We start from the raw sequence: 20,221 nt of genomic DNA, 5'->3' as shown, positions 1-20,221 counted from the left end.
ACAGTTGACATTAGAGGAATATATATTGACATTTGTTTGATGGCAGTTAAAAGGTATTTTATAGAATGAAGAGTAGACCAAGGACAGTTAAAGCAGGGATAGATCTAAGGGGCTTATTTAGAAGAAAAATAGTTCAGACGTAGAGATAGTGATGGGGCACGTGCGTACCTCCAGTGTGGTGGCCCCAGGAAAACCTGGGCAGGTGGCAGTTTGCATGATGGTGGCGCGCGAGAGAATGATATACTTTGTTTAAATAAATTTTAACTACCTGTGGGTTACCCAGAACCTAAGAACCTGTGTATTTTGGTTAGAAGGAAAATACAAGTGAGATTCTGTTCCCAAGTATTGGAAATGTAGGCCACTGGGCTCTAGTACAACAAAATTAATGTGGTTTTTTTGGTATAAAAATTTAATATGGTTTCTGTTAATAAAACTTAGATATTGATGGTTTGTGATACCTTGATATTAGTTTTTTTCTAATATAATAATTTTTCATACATGGCATGAGAATGAATACAATGACAGGTAAAAATAGGATATTATTCTGTTCTATGTGCATGGAGTATACTATTTTATGAATAATTATTCTTTTAAAAATTATTAGAGCAAATAATATTTATTTTTTATTTTGTCTATACTTTGTACTCACTTTGGTATATTGGAAGTTTTCCAAACTAAGTTACTATAGAGTTATAGCCATTGCTATCAAGTGTAAACATTTAAAGAGATTGGCAAAAACATTTTGAACTAGATTTCAGCAATTTTATTAAACAGGTAACTACAACTGAAATAACTAAAATAGGTTTGGGTTTTATTTTATATTTGTACTAAAACATATCTTCTTAATTTTGGTAAAAAATTGATTATTGTATATAATAAATTTTGATGTGTGGAGAGAGCCAAGTTCTTGGCCTTTAGAGCTCAGATGACGACACCCCTTGTTTGCTCTGTGCCGCTGCCCATGTTAAGTGCTACAGGTGGGCTAAGTTGTTAAGTCCACACCATTTGAGGGTTCTACTCTTTTAAATGAAGAAACAGTGACTTAGAAAATTTAAGTATTTGGCCTGAGGTCACAAAGCTAATAGAGGAATAGGACAGGCTCTGGGAAACTCGTTCTCTGAAGTTGTGTGTAGTACAGCACAGGGACCCAGGACTATGTCCTGGTGGTAAATCTCTGCGTGAGCAAGTGATCTTACAGTTAGACAGGAAGAGTCTTATATCATCTTCTGCTCGTTCCTTCAGTGGTATTTTTCTGAGTTTTCTTTTTTTATATTGTACTCAATCCATTTGAGTCATGATATACAGTTGAAGTGATTTAAACTTCTTGTTATAATTTGGTTAGAATTCATGATTACAAATTTTGAATCATGACAGAACTTTTCTGCTCTTGGCCATATAGAGAAAGGTATCATTTATAAAAATAAACACATGGAACCTAGAATCCGCTAGAAACTTTTCATACCTTATTTTTTGCCATGTTTTAAAAATGTGAGTAGATTTGTACCCTATGTTTTTCATACCACAAATCCTCATTTTCTTCCTTTGCTCTCTTAATTTTTTAAAATTCAAATAACCTATTTAGATACCAATACTGCTTTTCATGAAAGAGGATAGAAAGTATCATAAAATTGTTTTTTTTTAATTGAGGTAGCATTAGTTTATAACATTATATAGATTTCAGGTATACATCATTATATCTCAACTTCTATATACATTGCATCGTGTTCACCACCAAAAGTCTAGTTTTCATCCGTCACCGTGCAGCTGTCCCCCTTTATCCCTTTTGACCTCCCCATACTCCCTTCCCCTTTGCTAGGCACCATCTGTTCTCTGTATCTATGTGTGTGTGTGTTGTTGTTGTTTATCTTCCACATATGAGTGAGATCATATGGTAGTTATCTTTCTCCATCTGACTTATTTCACTTAGCATAATATCCTCAAGGTCCAGCCATGTTGTTGCAAATGGCAAGATTTCATCTTTTTTATGGCTGAGTAGTATTCCGTCGTGTGTGTGCGCACGCGCGCGTGTGTGTGTGTATATCACATTTTTTTTATCCATTCTTCTGTTGATGGGTGCTTAGGTTGTTTCCATGTCTTGGCTATTGTAAATAATGCTGCAATGAGCAGAGGGGTGCATATATCTTTTCGAATTAGTGTTTTAATATTCTTTGGATAAATACCCAGGAGTGGAATAGCTGGATTGTATGGTAGTTCTATTCTTAATTTTTTGAGGAATCTCCATACTGTTTTCCGTAGTGGCTGCACCAGTTTACATTCCCACCAGCAGTGTACAAGGGTTCCCATTTCTCCACATCCTCTCCAGTGCTTGTTATTTCTTTGCACAGGCTCTCTGTTCCTTTCTCCCTCCTTTGTCCCTCTGGGATACCTATAATCCTTATGTTACTTTTCTTAATTGAGTCAGATATTTCTTGAAGAATTTCTTCATTTTTGTAAAGTCTTAGCTTTCTCTCCTCAATCTGAAGCATTTCTAGGTTTCTGTCTTTGAGGTCACTAATTCTCTGCTCCCTACGGTCTACTCTATTTTTTATACTTTGTGTTATTTTTTATCTCATTAATTGTGTTCTTCATATGCAGAATTTCTGTTTGGTTTCTTTTTGGAGCTTCAATCTCTTTGGTGAAGTATTCCTTCTGTTCATTAATTTTATTCCTGAGCTCATTGAATCGTCTTTCTGAGTTTTCTTATAACTTGTTGAGTTTCTTCATGATAGCTATTTTGAATTCTCTGTCAGTTAGATTGTAGTCTTCTGTGACTTCAGGTTTGTATCCTGAAGAGTTGTCATTTTCCTTCTGTTCTGCAGTGTTAGTGTGGTTTTTCATGGTGTTTGATGAATTGATCCTCTGCCAGTGCATTTGTGGTAGTAATTGCCTTTTCTTATTTGGATACAGCTGTGGTTACTTTGGTTCTGGTGACCTGGATCTCATGTTCCTCCACTGGCTCTCCATGGGCTTGAATGCTGTTGTCCTCTGCAGCACCTGTGCTGTTGTTCCTGGGTTGTCTTGGGGTGCTGGTTGCACCGCTGGCTGGGGTGCTGGGTTCACAGGTGTCACTGTCACTAGCGGGGGCCTGGGGACCCGGGGACTTGTGTACAAGCCCCCTGCTGCTGGTGGAGCTGGTGTCAGGGTTGCTGCCACCAGGGGCTGGATCACCGGTTGTGCTGTGGTTCCTCTTGCTTCTGGTTGCAGATTCCTCTGCCACCGGAGGACGGAGCTAGGGTTGTTTTTTTCTGTTCCCGCCCCGTCTGCTCATAGTTGTGCCAGTTGGCCGCTCTGTGTTCACATGGGCTGGGCCACAGCCACCCAGCGGGGCACCTTGGCACAGGCTGGGGAGCCATGCTCAGCAGGTGGGTCAGGCTTGCATGGGTGGGGCGGCTGCCCGGTGGGGCGCCTTCATGCAACTGAGCTGCCACCACTCAGCGGGGAGTGTTCACACAGGTGGGGCCGCCAGGGGCCCGGTGCAATGCTTACTTCTTGTCTTTTTAAAAAGAGCGATTCTGATGAACACGAGGTGATATCTCATTGTGATTTTGATTTGCATTTCTCTAATAGTGATGTTGAACATCTTTTCATGTGTCCATTGGCCACCTGTATATCTTCTTTGAAAAAATGTTCAGATCCTCTGCCTATTTTTTAATTGGGTTGTTTGTTTCTTTGTTGTTGAGTTGTATGAGTTCTTTCTATATTTTGAATATTAACCCCTTTCGGATGTACAGATTGCAAATATCTTCTCCCAGTTAGTAGGTTATCTTTTCATTTTGTTGATGGTTTTCTTTGTTGTACAGAAGCTTTTTAGTTTGATGTAGTCCCGTTTGTTTATTTTTGCTTTTGTTTCCCTTGCCTGAGGAGACATATTCAAAAAGATACTGCTAAGACCGATGTCAAAGGGCATACTACCTATGTTTTCTTCTAGGAGTTTTATGGTTTCATGTCTTACATTCAAATCTTTAACCCATTTTGAGTTGATTTTTGTGTATGGTGCAAGATAGTCTACTTTCGTTCTCTTGCATGTGGCTGTCCAGTTTTCCCAACACCATTTATTGAAGAGACTTTCCTTTCTCCATTGTATGTTATTGGCTCTTTTGTTGAAAATTAGCTGTCAATATATGTGTGGGTTTATCTCTGAGCTCTCAATTCTGTTCCATTGATCTTTGTGTCTGTTTTTCTGCTAATACCACACTGTTTTGATTACTATAGCTTTGTAGTATGTGTTGAAATCAGGGAGTGTGCTACCTCCAGCTTTGATCGTTTTTCTCAGGATTGCTTTGCTGTTCCATATGAATTTTAGGATTCTTCTATTTCTGTAAAAGATGGGATTTTGATAGGGATTGCAGTGAATCTGTAGATTGCTTTAGGTAATGTGGACATTTTAACTATGTTATTTCTTCCAATCCATGAGCACAGAGTATCTTTCCATTTCTTTGTGCATTCTTCGATTTCTTGCAAAAATGTCCTATAGTTTTCAGTGTACAGCTCTTTCACTTCCTTCGTTAAATTTATTCCTAGATGTTATATTCTTTTTGTTGCCGTTGTAAGTGGGAGTGTTTTCTTGATTTCTCTTTCTGCTAGGTCATTTTTAGTATATAGAAATGCAACTGATTTTTGTATGTTGATTATGTACCTTGCAACTTGACTGTGTTCATTTATTTCTTCTAATAGTTTTTTGGTGGATTTTTTAGGGTTTTCTTTTTTTTTTTTAATCTTTTTTTTTGTGAGGAAGATCAGCCCTGAGCTAACATCCGTGCTAATCCTCCTCTTTTTGCTGAGGAAGACCGGCTCTGAGCTAACATCTATTGCCAATCCTCCTCCTCTTTTTCCCCCAAAGCCCCAGTAGATAGTTGTACGTCATAGTTGCACATCCTTCTAGTTGCTGTATGTGGGACGAGGCCTCAGCATGGCCGGAGAAGTGGTGCGTCGGTGCGCGCCCGGGATCCGAACCCGGGCCGCCAGTAGCGGAGCGCGCGCACTTAACCGCTAAGCCACGGGGCCGGCCCTCTTTAGGGTTTTCTATATATAAAATCATGTGATCTGCAAATAGTGACAAGTCTACTTCTTCCTTTCCAATTTGGATCCCTTTTATTTCTTTTTCTTGCCTAACTGCTCTGGCTAGGACTTCCAATACTGTGTTGTATAGACTGGTGAGAGTGGGCATGCTTGTCTTGTTCCTGTTCTTCGAGGGATAGCTTACAGTTTTTCACTGTTAAGTATAATGTTGACTGTGGGTTTGTCATATATGGCCTTTATTATGTTGAAGTCCTTTCCTTCTATACCCATTTTGTTGAGAGTTTTTTTTATCATAAATGGATGCTGGATCTTGTTAAATGCTTAATCTGCATTTACTGAAATGGTCATATGATTTTTATTCTTCATTTTGTTAATGTGATGTATCACGTTGATTGATTTGCAGATGTTGAACCATCCTTGCATCCCTGGAATAAGTCCTACTTGATTGTGGTGTATGATCCTTTTAATTTATTGTATTTGGTTTGCTGATGTTTTGTTGAGGATTTTTGCATCTATGTCATCAGCAATATTGGCCTGTAATTTTCTTTTTTTGTGTTGTCCTTCTCTGGTTTTGGTATCAAGGTAATGGTGGCCTCATAAAATGAGTTAGGAAGTGTCCTCTCCTCTTCGATATCTTGGAAGAGTTTGAGAAGGATAGGATTGAGTCTTCTTTGAATGTTTGGTAGAATTCACCAGAGAAGCCGTCTGGTCCTGGACTTTTGTTTTTGGGGAGGTTTTTCATTACTGTTTTAATCTCCTTATTAGTAATCAGTCCATACAGATTCTCTGTTCTTCTTGATTCAGTTTTGGAAGGTTGTATGATTCTAAGAATTTATCCATGTCTTCTAGGTTATCTAGTTTGTTCGTGTAAAGCTTTTCATAGTATTCTTTTATAATCCTTTGTATTTTTGTGGTATTTGTTGTAATTTCTCCTCTTTCTTTTCTGATTTTATTTATTTGAACCTTCTCTCTTCTTTTCTTAGTGAGTCTAGCTAAAACTTTGTCAGTTTTGTTTATCTTTTCAAAGAACCGGCTCTTAGTTTCATTGATCTTTTCTATTGTTTTTTTAGTCTCTATTTTATTTATTTCTGTTCTGATTTTTATTATTTGCTTTGTTCTACTGACTTTGGGCTTCATTTGTTCTTTTTCTCTAGTTTCTTTAGGTGTAATGTTAGATTTCTTTTTTTAGAATTTTCCTGTTTGTTGAAGGAGGCCTGTACTGTTATCAGCTTCCCTCTTAGTACTGGTTTTGCTGCATCCCGTAGGTTTTGGTATTCCGTGTTTTCATTTTCATTTGTCATCAGGTATTTTTTGATTTCTCCTTTGATTTCTTCGTTGATCTAGTGGTTGTTCAGTAGCATGTTGTTTAGTGTCCACATATTTTTGACTTTTCCAGCTTTCTTCTTGTAGTTGATTTCTGGGTTTATACCATTATGGTCAGAAAAGGTGCTTGATATGATTTCAGTCTTTTTAAACTTAAATATATGGTCTATCCTTGAGAACATTTCATGTGGCCTTGAGAAAAATGTGCATTCTGCTTTTGTGTGGAATGTTCTGTATATATCCATTAAGTCCATCTAGTCTGATGTTTCATTTAAGGCTGGTGTTTCCTTGTTGACTTTCTGGCTGAATGATCAATCCATTGATGTAAGTGGTGTTTTGAGGTCCCCTGTTATGATGGTGTTGCTGTCAGTTTCTCCCTTTAGGTCTATTAATAATTACTTTATATATTTAGATGCTCCTATGTTAGGTGCATATATTAATAAATGTTATATTTTCTTGATGGATTGTTCCCTTTATCACTATATAATGTCCATTTTTGTCTCTTGTCATCTTCTTTGGTTTGAAGTCTATTTTGTCTGTTACAAGCATGACTGCACTCATTTTCTGTTGGTTACCATTTGCTTGGAGTATCATCTTCCATCCTTTTACTTTGAGCTTATGTTTGTCTTTAGAGCTGAGATGGGTCTCTTGGAGGCAACATATTGTTGGGTCTTGTTTTTTAATCCATCCAGCCACTCTGTGTCTTTTGATTGGTGAATTCAGTCTATTTACATTTAGGGTGATTATTGGTATATGAGGACTTAATACTGCCATTTTATCTTTTGTTTTCTGGTTTGTCTATATTTCCATTGTTTTTTTTTTTCCTTGTATTTCTGTCTGCCATTTCAGTTCAGTGGTTTTCTGTGATGTTTTTCTTAGTTTCCTCTTTTTTTATGTTTCATTTCTCTGCTCTGAATTTTTGTTTAGTGATTACCATGAGGTTTGTATAAAAGGTCTCATAGATAAGATAATCCTTTCTCTGCCAATAGCATCTTATCTTCATTTGTCTATATAGGTTCCATCCTTTTCCTCTTCCCCTTCTGTTTTTTTTTTTGTCACAAATTATCTCTTTTTATGTTGTGAGTTCATTATCAAATTGAAGTGGTTATAGTTATTTTTAATGCTTCCTTTCTGTTTAACCTTTATGTTATAATTAGGTGTTTACCAACCTGTTCTGATATGGAGTTGCAATTTTCTGATTCTATCATCTTGGTCAAAGTTTTGTATACCTTTGCCTTTTTGTTTCAGATAGGAAAGCTTTCAACAAAGTTTCTTGTAGGGCATGTCTAGTGGTGATGAACTTCCTCAGCCTTTGCTTGTCAGGGAAAGCCTTTATTTGTCTTTCATATGTGGAGGATAACTTTGCTGGATAGAGTATTTGTGGCTGACAGTTTCTCTATTTCAATATTTTGAATATATCATTCCACTGTCTACTAGCCTGTAGAGTTTCTGCTTTGAAATCTGCTGATAACCTAATGGGGGTTCCCTTGTAGGTTATTGTTTTTTTTCCTCTAGCTGCCTTTAATAGTCTATTTTTGTCATTGACTTTTGAGAGTTTTATTATCATGTGTCTTGGAGAAAGTCTTTTTGCATTGAGATAGTTGGGTGTTCTGTTAGCTTCATGGATTTGTGCATCCAGTTCCTTCCCCAGGTTTGGGAAGTTCTCAGTTATTATTTCTTTAAATAAGCTCTCTGCTCTGTTCTCTCTCTCTTCTCCTCCTGGGATACCCATTTCCCTTATATTGCTCTTTCTCATGGAGTCAGATGATTTTCGTAGAATTTCTACATTTTAAAAAATCTTAGTTCTCTTCTACCTGCATCATTTCTAAGTTCCTATCTTTTTTTTTTTGTGAGAAAGATCAGCCCTGAGCTAACATCCACGCCAATCCTCTTTTTGCTGAGGAAGACTGGCCCTGAGCTAACATCCATGCCCATCTTCCTCCACTTTATGTGGGACACTGCCACGGCATGACCTGGCAAGCGGTGCGTCAGTGCACGCCCAGGATCCGAACCCGGGCTGCCAGCAGCGGAGCGTGTGCACTTAACCACTACACCACGGGGCTGGCCCCAACTAAGTTCCTATCTTTAAGCTCTCTCATTCTCTCTTCTGTATGGTCTTCTCTGTTTCCAATGCTTTCTAATGCATTCTTCGTCTCATTTATTTTCTTCAGGTCCAGAATTTTTGTTTTTTTTTTTTTAGAGTTTCAATCTCTTTGGTAAAGTATTCCTTCTGTTCATTAATTTTATTCCTGAAGTCACTTCACTGCCTTTCTGAGTTTTCTTACAGCTCGTTGTTTCTTCATGACAGCTATTTTGAATTCTTTATTAGCTAGATCACAGTCTTTCATGACTTTCTGTTTGGTTTCTGGAGAGTTATTATTTTCTTTTTGTGATGTTGCATTACCATGGCTTTTTGTGGTGCTTAATGAGTTATTCTTCTCTGGTGCATTTGTCATAGTGAACACTTTTTCTTATTTAGTTATAGCCTTTTTGGTTTTGATTTTAACTATTTAACCAGTTGGAGATTAGAGGCCTTGCTTTTGTTTTTCAGTAGGTGGCGCTATAACACTAGTTTTTCATTTCTCTTACCTGAGCTTCCTCTGGCTATATTTGAGGGTCAACATTTTCCACCCTCCACTGCCTTTAATAGGGGTGTTGCTGGTGCTCTTGTCACTGCTGCCTGCACCTCTGTTGGTCACTGATACCTTGCTGTTGCCGGTGTTGCTACAGTCACTGGCTTCGCTACCGAGGGTACAAGGATGCCTGAAGCCTTCACCATTTCTGGGGTCATCTGTGTGGGAAACTCTGCCCCTGTGTTGGGGTGAATGGGAGGTGGGGAAAGAACTGGGTTCACAGGGCACTACCTCCACTGTTGTTTGTTTCTTTGTTTCCGCAGGTTCTGCTGCGGTTGGGAGGTTGAAGTTGTGCACGTGTCTCCACTACTGCTAGTAGGCTCTGAGCTGTGGCTTGGGGCCTGGGATCATGGGGCTCTGCCCTTGTTGCTGCTCTGCTCTCCATGGCCACAGGTGCTGCAATGGCCGGGAGGCCAGTGTTGCGTGTGTGCATGCCTCCACTGCTGCCCACCAGGTTCTCTGGAGCTGGGGGCAGCTGACTCAGCCACTGAGGCCAGGGGGCCATGATCCTGGGCACTACCTCCGCTGTCCCCCCAGTTCACCTCCTGTATGTGCTCCAGCCCACCCACCTTTGTATGTACCATCCTGTGGATCTCTCGGCATCCTGGCATGTTGGGCAGTATAGCCTTTGTTGAGTTACAGGTGTTTTACTGTCTGTAGATTGAAGGGGAGAAAAAATGGGATTGTCTCACACTGCCATGATGATGACGTCCCTATAAAATCATTTTTACAAAAAAAAATCCAAGTCCTAAATTAACTCTCAAAAAATTTTAAAGTATCTAGTGAACTCTTGTTTCTGTAAGGCAGGATACAAAGAAAATAGTTTGTGAATATTGATGTATTTTGTTTATGTGACATAAACTGTTCTTTTTAAAACTCAAATCCTACTTTAATATGGTAAATGTCTTTGCTATTTTCTGCTATTCAAAGGGACTCTCTTAAAATTGTAACTGCTTATTTTATGACGAGGCGTGATTTAGAAAGCTTCTTTAGTTATCTAATCTGTTTATAAACACATTGAGGAAATGGCTGTTATCTTTTTTAGTTGTTATAAGCAAAATCTGAGTCTGTTTTAGGACAATGACTTTAAGTAGCATCAGTCTATCTGCACTAACAGGCTTTTATTGCCTTTATAATACCAGTAAAGTGATAAGACTAGAAGTATATATACTTCAATTCAAGGAAAACTCAGTTTTATTTCTCTTATCAAGGGAATGTAAATTGAAAATCTCAGGGTGTGTCATGTGGCAGTTGTGAAAGTGAAGGAAAAGTCTAGATTGTGATTTTGCACTGAGACCATTTTAATGAATAGGGCAAGTGATAGATAGAAGAATTAGACAGACTCACTGTCACAACAGGACAACTATGGCCACCCACTTGGAGCTTCCTACTTACCATGGGGTAGAGAGCAAATGAGAATGTGTTCTCTGCTACGGGGGAGGGGAAGGGATGACTCTGCACATTCACTTTGCTCTTATACTAAGCCAGCCCCCACCTCCTCCACCCGGGAGGGAGGCCAGAAGTCTTAGTGTACTTGAAGTTCCTCCATGGACACAGAAGGAATGGGGAGAAAGAGCTAGTTAGCTCTCAGGAGGTTTGTATGAGGACGTCCTCTGCCTTAAGTGGGTTTATGCTGTCATGAATACAGTCCTGGACTGAGAATCCTGATTAAGAATCTGAACTTGGGCACACCTCTTACCTGTGGTCTTGAGCCTACATGAGGACCTGACCTAGATCAGGCCTTTTCTACCTATAGCATTGTAGGCTCATATGGACCTCCACCTTCCAGGGGCTAATACTTGCATTTCAAAATTGACTAGTTGTTTCTTGGATTTCAAGATGACAGATAACGTATTTACTTATCGCTGTATACTATTAAATATAATCTAGTAAATATCCATTGGAGATTATTTTCAACAAGCAAGGATTTGAGCTTAGAACTAGAGCAATTCAGTTTAATACTTTTTTCTGTTTACTTACTAAAATAGTAATATGCTAATATAGCAAATTTAAAAACACAGGAGCCGGCCCGGTGGTGCAAGCGGTTAAGTGCGAGCACTCCACTGTGGCGGCCCCGGGTTCACTGGTTTGGATCCCGGGCGCGCACCGACACACTGCTTGGCAAGCCATGCTGTGGCGGCGTCCCTTATAAAGTGGAGGAAGATGGGCACGGGTGTTAGCCCAGAGCCAGTCTTCCTCAGCAAAAAAAGAGGAGGATTGGCAGAGGTTAGCACAGGGCTGATCTCCTCACACAAAAAAAAACAAAACACAAATAGACTAGTAGAACTACAAATCACTCATAATCAATTTTTAAGATGCAATATTTTACTATATAAAGAAGTCCTTGGGGCCGGCCCCGTGGCTTAGCGGTTAAGTGTGCACGCTCTGCTACTGGCGGCCCGGGTTCGGATCCCGGGCGTGCACCGACGCACCGCTTCTCTGGCCGTGCTGAGGCCGCATCCCACATACAGCAACTAGAAGGATGTGCAACTATGACATACAACTATCTACTGGGGCTTTGGGGGAAAAAAAAAAAAGAGGAGGATTGGCAATAGATGTTAGCTTAGAGCCAGTCTTCCTCAGCAAAAAAAAAAAAAAAAAGGATTAGCATGGATTTTAGCTCAGGGCTGATCTTCCTCACAAAAAAATAAAAGAGGTCCTTGGATTTTATCAACCATATGGGTAAGTTATGATATAACTATTAGGTAGGTGCTTTCTATAATCATATTTTCTAAATTTGTATATCCCTTCCTTGGACTATACTGAGGAAAATCACAACTTTTATTAACGTCTTACCTTTGGTCACAAATCGCATCTTTGCTTTCTTCTAATGAGTCAGGTATTGAGTGGGCCCCTAGGAACTTTCTTTTCCTGCACTGAATGCTCTCTCTGTGTTTGTCAGTAGTGAGGACTACTTGAGTGTTTGTCAACTGAAAGGATGTTCAGTGAAAAGATAAAGGATTCCAGCATCACTGTCCTCTTAAATTTTCCTCTACAACCGAAGGAGCTTGCGGCAGAAGCCAAATATATTAGCCAGCTCCTGCAAGTGTGTGATATCAGTCTTGGCGTACGATTGTTGTCTTCACAGACTATAAAAGTTACCTGGATGTCTGTTGACAGGAACGTTTGTGCCAGTCATAAGCAAATATAATTTTAAAAAACCCCAATTTTAGGTTATCTTTTCCTATTATCTGTATCTAATATTATATAAAATAAGGCGTTTAATAACGTTTATTTGAGTGATTTATCTAGACTGAAATTTAAGTACTTTTTCCATGACTTTTTGTGCGTAGCTTACATTTTTTTGGCTACAGCTTTCTATTACTTATTTCTTGTTATTGCAGTGTCATACTTGAAGTGGTGAGAGGTGATTAAGGTCTTATGTTGAAACGGGGATTTCAAAAACTATATCATTTTCATCTACCATTTTCTTCAAATATGTGTTCTCTTTTCTGTCATAAACTGCAAATGAATATAACTTTGGTTATTGCTTTCATTCTGTCATATCAAGTCTAAGGTACCCTACTTTAAGTGTTAGGATAAATATGCAATCAATGTATAAATATTGTGAGCTGTATAGTAACTGAGTTTGAGGTAGGGTAGACTGATAAATTATTTTTTTTGTTTGTTTGTTTGTTTTTTTGGTGAGGAAGATGGGCCCTGAGCTAACATCCGCCAGTCCTCCTCTTTTTGCTGAGGAAGACTGGCCCTGAGCTAACATCCATGCCCATCTTCTTCCACTTTATATGGGGAGCTGCCACAGCATGGCTTGACAAGTGGTGCGTCAGTGCGCGCCCAGGATCCGAACCGGCGAACCCCAGGCCGCTGCAGCGGAGTGCACACACTTAACTGCTTGCGCCACCGGGCTGGCCCCTGATAAATTCTTTGGACAGCTCATGCTTATACATGCACTGACATGGAGCTTATCCAGGTATGGGAAGTTCATGCTGCCTTAGAGAAAATAAATTGTTGGTAAGAAAAAGAGTGATTTGACTTTCTACATAAGATATTTTTCACATAGGAGGTGCCAAACATATCAGTTTGGTCTTTTTCAATTTTAGGAGGCCACACACTCTGCTCATCTATAAACCTGTAGTGAAATTGTATTTGCTGTCTACAAAATTTCTATGTTTGATGTTTTAAAAAATGTTGTATTCTGAAATACGGTGTCAGCATATTGCCTAAGTTTTTAAAATAGTTCTTTTATAGTAAGGGGAGATGTAAAGGAAAATCTTTTAATACTTCTAATTTTTTCATAGACACTATTAAAATTTGTGTGTGCCATTTGAAACTTTAAAAAAACCTTTTATGATGAATCAAGTAATGCAAAATATCTCAAGGACATAATGAATTATAGTTAAAGTAGTATGTTTTAGCCCTTCAACATTTGGGCAATAAGAGGGAATAGGCCTTGTCAGGACCTTAAAATCCTAAGTGGGCTTCAAATCAAAACTTTGCTCCTTTGAGTTACTGATTTACATAAAGTCTAACAGGTTTTATAAGAACAAGTAGAAAATGCTATTCAGAAAGCTGTTATAACTCTCAAGATATGGAATGTTTTTCGTTTATATTAACTAGTGTAGTTTTGTTATACATCTTCTTGTTTAAGGATATCTTGTATATATGTTGGTTCTGTTTCGTATTCCATGTCATAACATTATTCTGAGTAAAGTGATTTTCTTTGCTGCTCCATAGGTCGCACCTTCATCAGAGAGTGCTGAATTTCCCCAACTTGTGCCCTCAGCAGCGCCTCTTCCTGAAGCCTCACATGACCAATTTGTGGCTCAAGGTATCCTTTTAGGAAGACATTCTACTTTCACAAAGAAAATAAGTTGGTCCAGGCAGATTAGTTTGAAAGTAAATGTCTAGATAAGAACAAAATTAAATGTCACAGAACATGATAGAATAAATTAGAATAAATATATCAGAAATTAACAAAACAAATACTCTTAACTAATAAATGAGAATTTGGCCATCACGTATTTATTAGTTAAGCATAGATATTTGGTGTTTGAGTTGGAAACTGGATGGATATTAGTTAACTTCATTTTTCTCCCTATTTTGGGAAAACATTTCAATTTACAACAGTAGTCCACTTGAAAGTAAAGAGAATCTGGTCATAAGTATATTTCAAAGAATATGCTTACATTTTAAAGTACACAAAACATAATGAGTTTTTATTTTATTAGAAATGCATGGTAAGTAGCCTAGGATTTATTTTTGTTAGTGGCAGTATATAAATTTTACTCTTTGTATTAGGAATTGCTTCCAACTCTATTATACTTCAAACTTTATATATTTTGAAGATTACCACTTAGCTTTTGTTTATTCTAGACAGTACGTAGGCCTTTATTTTGTAGCATTAAATTCCTAACTTATAAGGAATATACTACCTGAAAAGGTGATTTTAGACACTGAAGTATAAGCATTTGCAGAGAAAATGCTTTCTAAAACTTCAGAAATACTTGCTTAATTAAGACTTTACTCTGAATTTTCGTTACAATATTTGTTCCATAACTTCCTAAACAACGTTCCATTTTGGTTTTTACTAATTTATGTTAACAATATACAAAAGTGTTTGATTATAGAAAATACTCATTTGATCCTCTTGAGAACAAAAGGAGAAAACTCAGATTGTTTAAATAGCTAAGGACACAGAGCATGAAATGAAATTTGATAACGAATTTCATGAACATTTATCTCTAAAAGTATGTTGCATTACTCTTAAGTTTTAACACCTTTATTGAGATATAATTCACATACCATACAATTCACCTGTTTTGAGTGTACAATTCATTAGTTGTTAGTATATTCACAGAGTTCTGCAACCATCACCACAACTTGAGAACATTTTCATTACCCCCAAAAGAAACTCTGTCCCCGTTAGCAGTCACTCCCGATCCCCCCCAGTCTCCCTAGCCCTAGACAATCACTACTCTACCTTTCTCTTTATAGATTTACTGTTTTGGAAATTTCATGTAAATGGAATCATGCAGTATGTGGTCTTTTGTGATTGGGTTCTTTCACTTAGCTTAACATTTTCAAGATTCATTCACGTCGTAGCATGAATCAGTACTTCATTTCTTTTTATTGCTAAGTAATATTCTGCTGTATGGATATACCACATTTTATTTACCCATTCATCAGTTGAGGGACATTTGGATTTTTCCACTTTTTGGCTATTATGAATAATAATGCTACAAACATTCATGTACATGTTTTTGTGTGGACATAGAGTTGTGTGGGGTTTTTTTGTTTGGGTTTTTGGTTTCATTATGCTCCATTTGGATTTCTTTTATTTTCAAGGATTGTGCTTAGGATGTGTGATTCATGCAGTTTTACTAGTTGCCAATCACTTCATCACTTCAGTGGTATATTTGACAAAAAAACTTTTTAATCCTTTTTGTTGAACCTGCCAACAAATCTTTGAATAGTGCTGGAAAGTATTAAATATATGTTGTCAATGAGCCTTAAGACTAGAGCAATTTTTTTGTTGTTATTACATATCTTTTTGAATTCTATCTCTTTAAAATAGTATTAAGATAAAAGTTTTTTTAGTGATAGTGAGATGTTAGTTCCCTTAGCTGGAACACCTAGCAGGATTTCCCAGTGAAGCCGGTTGGTCCTTTTATTTCTTGTTCTGTTAATTCTTGGTTAACTAGGGAATTATTATGTCCCAAAGGAGTTTAGAACAGGACGAGGAGAATGTTCTCTAGCAGGTACATTAGAGCCACTTTAGATATCCAACGTTTCATATTTAAATTTAGTTTCTAACTTTTGTAAAAGAAAAATTCTTTTATAAGAAATAGAGCCTCTCGTGATCTGTAAGTCTACATTTGATATACAAAGTTAAAAGGAATCATTAAAAAATAAAAAGGTTAGTATATTTGTGTACTATAGATATAAATAACTGAAATAATTCTTCCAGATAAAATATAAAAATTTTATTGAATACTATGTTGAATGAGTAGGAATTTCTTGAATGCTGTGCCCCTCCCCTTTTATTAGTATTCTTTTCTTCTGTATGCTTGCCCTAGAAAAGCTGAAGACATGTAATACATATTTTGTGAAGATTTAAATTTTTCTCTTAAAACCATTTGAGCTATTTCTGTGGAATTACGTAAATTTAATTTTCCTAGTTTTATTTGGTTTAAAATATCCAAACTTTCTTGACAATATATAGTCCCAAAGTGTCTCCCCAAAGGAATTAATTAATTAATTACAAAGGGAAAAATTATAACTTTACGATGGGTAAACCTAGTCAACACCACCTTTCTCAAATGGTCCAAGTTCACACCACCAGTGATGGGACAAGCAGAAATCATGTTTGTCCTCATATGGTATTCTGAAGATCTGATCATGAGGAAACATCAGACGTCAGACATTCCACAGAAGATGGCCCGTGTTCTTCACAGAATGTCAGGGTCCTGGAAGACAGAGCAAGACTGAGGATTCTTCCAGTTTAGAACCCAGAGACTTGACAACTAAATTCAGAGCATGATCCAGAATTGGATCCAAATAAGAAAAAGAACTGTTTTTCCTTTGCTATGAAGGATATTAGTGGGACGATATGCAAAATTTGGAAAAGGTCTATAGATTAGATAATACCACTGCATCAGTGTATTTTCTGGTTTTGATAATTGTACCGTGATTATAAAAGACAAAGTCCCTGTTTAGGAAATTAGTTTAGGGTTAAAGGGACATTATGTCTGCAACTGACAAAGAGTTTATGAGAAGATACGTGGGTAGATAGGTAGATAAATTGTGGTAAAATATTAATATTTAGAGATCTGGGTGAAGGTATATGGGAATTCTTTGTACTTTAGTACTTTCTGTAAATCTGAATTTATTAAAAATATAATATTTCTTTAAAAAAGAAATAAGATGTGAGGGTTGTCAGGGAAAGCCTTCAGGCAGATTAGCTTTCTTGCTAACATTCCCCTGCTGAGTCTTCTAGGAAAGGTTCACAGTCCCATATTTTCAATTCTAAAATCCAGAATCTCTGAAAACTGAAAGTTTTCTCAAAACTCACTGGTAGTATAACTTGCCCATACCTGAATACGTTTGGCTGCAAAACCTGACCAGGACTGGTTTGAGGTTGTATTTGCTCCTTTATCCATCCTACTTACTGTGATTGTGCTTATGCTGCCCTGCAGAAATATTTATTCACTATGGAGTGTTGCCTGAGAGCCCGTTGGAGGTGTTAATTAATGGATGGTACATGTATCTTATTATTTTTCTAAAATCCAAAAATATTTTGAATTCTGAAGTACTTCTGGGCCCTAGAGTTTCGGAAAAAAGATTGTGGACAATCTGTTTGTTCCTCAACATCTGAATGCTTGTGACACAAAACCATGCTCCGCCCTTCTTACACTCTTGCCATCACTTCCCTCTGACACTCTCACCCAAGGCAGACACATACACATCCTTGTACGTGTATACCACGCATGCGCGCACACACATGCACGCACGCACACACACACACACACACACACACAGTGAAGGAGTGGGATGTCTAACTCCCTGGCCTCAGGGTTGAGATGAGTCTGCACTAGAAGAATTCCCCAACCATCTGTCTTGGGCACTTTCAGGAACTTTGCTCTGATTATCAGAACTTGTGGATATTGTACATAACCACATAACCACAAGGTAAAACACAGTGATGATTTTTGTGCTTGTTTCCAGTGGTAGGTCAGCATGAAAGTGTGTCACCACGGCTTCCTCGTGATTCCTCCCTCTCTGCTCCTCTGCCCAGACAGTGTGTTTTTGTCACTCCGCCTCTTCTGTCAGCTGTGTGCAGCCTCTTAGACAGCCTTTTGGCGATTGCTCCAAGAGACACTGCGGATGCTTTTCGACAAGCTCGTCTCATAGAGCTTCTCTGTAGGTAAGAGACCAGTACTCCCAGAGACACGTGATAGTAGGGATGCATTTATGCAAGCTATATTCATGACTCGATGTAAGACTTTATGTATACTGGGAATAGATCTTTATCCTTTTTTAGGCTCATTAAACTGCAGGTTTTTGCTTTTGTCAGAATTGTCTTGACAGCTTTTATTTTAGGTCTGTTAAACCACTTTTATTGGTTTGTTATGTTGACTATTAAGGCCCATCCTCAAAATCCTGATTTTTTAAAATTCAGAAGTTCTAAACCTTATTTGTCCTCTGCCACACTCAAGGAATATCCAGTTCCCTTGGTCATTCTAAATGGAAGTGAAGGAGTTTGGGGATTTATCTCCCTAGTGGTCATATCACAATAATGTTCATGGATTAAAAAATCATTTTTTGAATTCATTTGGGAGACTGAACTTTTTATTAGAAAGTATTCTAATAAAATTTAGGGAAATCATGATTTGGTTCTTTCATTTATCTAATTTTAATAAGCCTCTGATATAACTTTTTCTGATTTTCCATTTGGTTATATGGTATAGTTTAAAAGGCCTTATATATTGAATTTAGTCTGACTTAAGGTCTAATTACAGTTCATTCACTCACCAGTGTTGCAGCCTTGGGAAAGTTACTTTAATCTCTGGAGTGTCAGTAATAACACCTATTTAATGGGGTTAGCATGAGGCTTAAAGTGATGAGGTCTTGGGTACTCTCTTGTCTATAGTCAGTGTTACTTCTCTTCTCTGTACCCACCTTGTGTTAACCACATATTCATTTGCATTTCTCAGCTCTCTGTTTCTGCCCTTTGAACATTCACTGTCTGAGATGTCTTCCTCCTTCTTGCCAAATCACAGTGCTTTCTCTTTCTTTTTAGGATATTAAGAAAAGTCTACAAATAAAGACGTTTTCCTTGTTGCGCTTCACTCAGTTGTGATTACGCCTTTACCATTTATAATAAGCAGCGAGGTGTGAATTTGTTCTGTTTACCTTCATTTGTCATCTTTCTTCTGTGACGCCTCCTAGAGTTGGGAAAAGGAAACTGCTGGTTGGTTGTCTTTCCTTCTTGGATGTTTCCTGCTTCAAGAATGACCGAAACGGAGCTCTAGGAATATTCTTGTTTCTCCAGAGTCAGAATCTGTTGTGGCATTGAGGGCACAGAGATATTAAAGGATCTTTTATGGCAAAGCCTTATCATGTTTCCATACTTGTTCTTTATTTCTGACTTAAAAAATTTTTTTTCCTATTTGTTTTACATTATTTTGTTTTTTACTTACTAAATCAGAACTAATTTCCTAGCAAGTGTTTTTCGTATTTTAAATAGGAACCTAACCACCAAGGTTTTTCTCTTGTTTGTTTTCCTTCTGAAAGGGCTTCATTATATTTTATTCTGCTTTTAATAAGGTTTCATTAGATATTTTTCTTCAGAATTCCTTGCCTCCTGCATTTATCATATAAGGTCTTTTCCTGTGTTCTGAAATATTGTAGAATACCTTTTTATAAATATTGTCTTTATTTATCAAAATCCTTTCTCTTGAATTCCATTCAAGGTTACTTTCAAACTTCAAATTCTGATTTATTAATCTTTAATAAGAAGCATACTAATCGTCTACAGAGTGACCTTTTTCCGTCCTTCACAGTATTGCAGATGCCGCCCTCATAGAGACATGTGTCCAGGAACTCAAGGCCCCGCTGCCTTCGTCTCCTCCAGTTGAGCACACACAGGCTCAGGTAAGTGCCTCAGGTCTCCCTCTCGCCTCGTGTCTGTCTATGCATTCATTTGCTTTAAGGGCCAGAAACATAAATTCTGCTGAGGATATGTTAACCATAGGAGAGGGGTGAAAATCTCTCAGGATATGCATGGTGTGATGAGGTTAGTTGAAAAAGGTTACTTAACATTTTAATCTGAGCTGTGTTTGGATGGTAGAAAAGAGCAGTGGGGTTTGAAGACCTAGACTCCTTTCCTGATTCCATCATTAACCAGCTGTGAAGGTTTAATCACAGATCTGGGTGTATTTGAGCACCATATTAGAAAAGGGGACATTGTATAGCCCACCTTCTCCTGTGATTTTAAGCTGTCTCTGTCATTGTCACCTAAATTGAAGTTGTGAAAATACTTAGTGACTAAGTTCTGTGTAATTTTAAAACCCAGTCTAATAAAAATAAATTTATTTTTGTTCCTTCACAGGTATTTACTATTTTTAAGTTCTTGCATATAGCTAGAGTCTGTATGTAAAGTGTGCTTAACAAGTCTTTGTATAGTTGTTGCTAATAGAAACATTATTTCAAAATAAAATTTTAAGAAGACTCCAAGATTTATTTGGAGTGATAATTAAAGGTGCACTAGACCAGTGTCTCTTGCT

General features: G+C 37.7%; 1 protein-coding gene across 3 annotated transcripts in view; it reads left to right on the top strand.

Annotated features, from left to right (window-relative positions):
* Nucleotides 1-20,221, top strand: part of RTTN (rotatin) — a 160,209-nt gene that overhangs the window by 102,895 nt on the left and 37,093 nt on the right. For all 3 annotated transcript variants that reach the window (XM_087439327.1, XM_087439328.1, XM_087439329.1), the window contains exons 35-37: nt 13,671-13,764; nt 17,661-17,859; nt 19,499-19,589. In XM_087439327.1, the coding sequence (XP_087295453.1) occupies nt 13,671-13,764; nt 17,661-17,859; nt 19,499-19,589 (384 nt within the window). The remainder of the gene's footprint in view (nt 1-13,670; nt 13,765-17,660; nt 17,860-19,498; nt 19,590-20,221) is intronic.

Source organism: Ceratotherium simum, chromosome 14, assembly GCF_057802395.1.
Source record: "Ceratotherium simum simum isolate JZ-2026a chromosome 14, ASM5780239v1, whole genome shotgun sequence".
In the NCBI taxonomy this organism is placed as follows: Eukaryota; Metazoa; Chordata; class Mammalia; order Perissodactyla; family Rhinocerotidae; genus Ceratotherium; species Ceratotherium simum.
The sequence above is the reverse complement of the archived record's forward strand: the minus strand, read 5'-3'. Positions and strand labels throughout refer to the sequence as shown.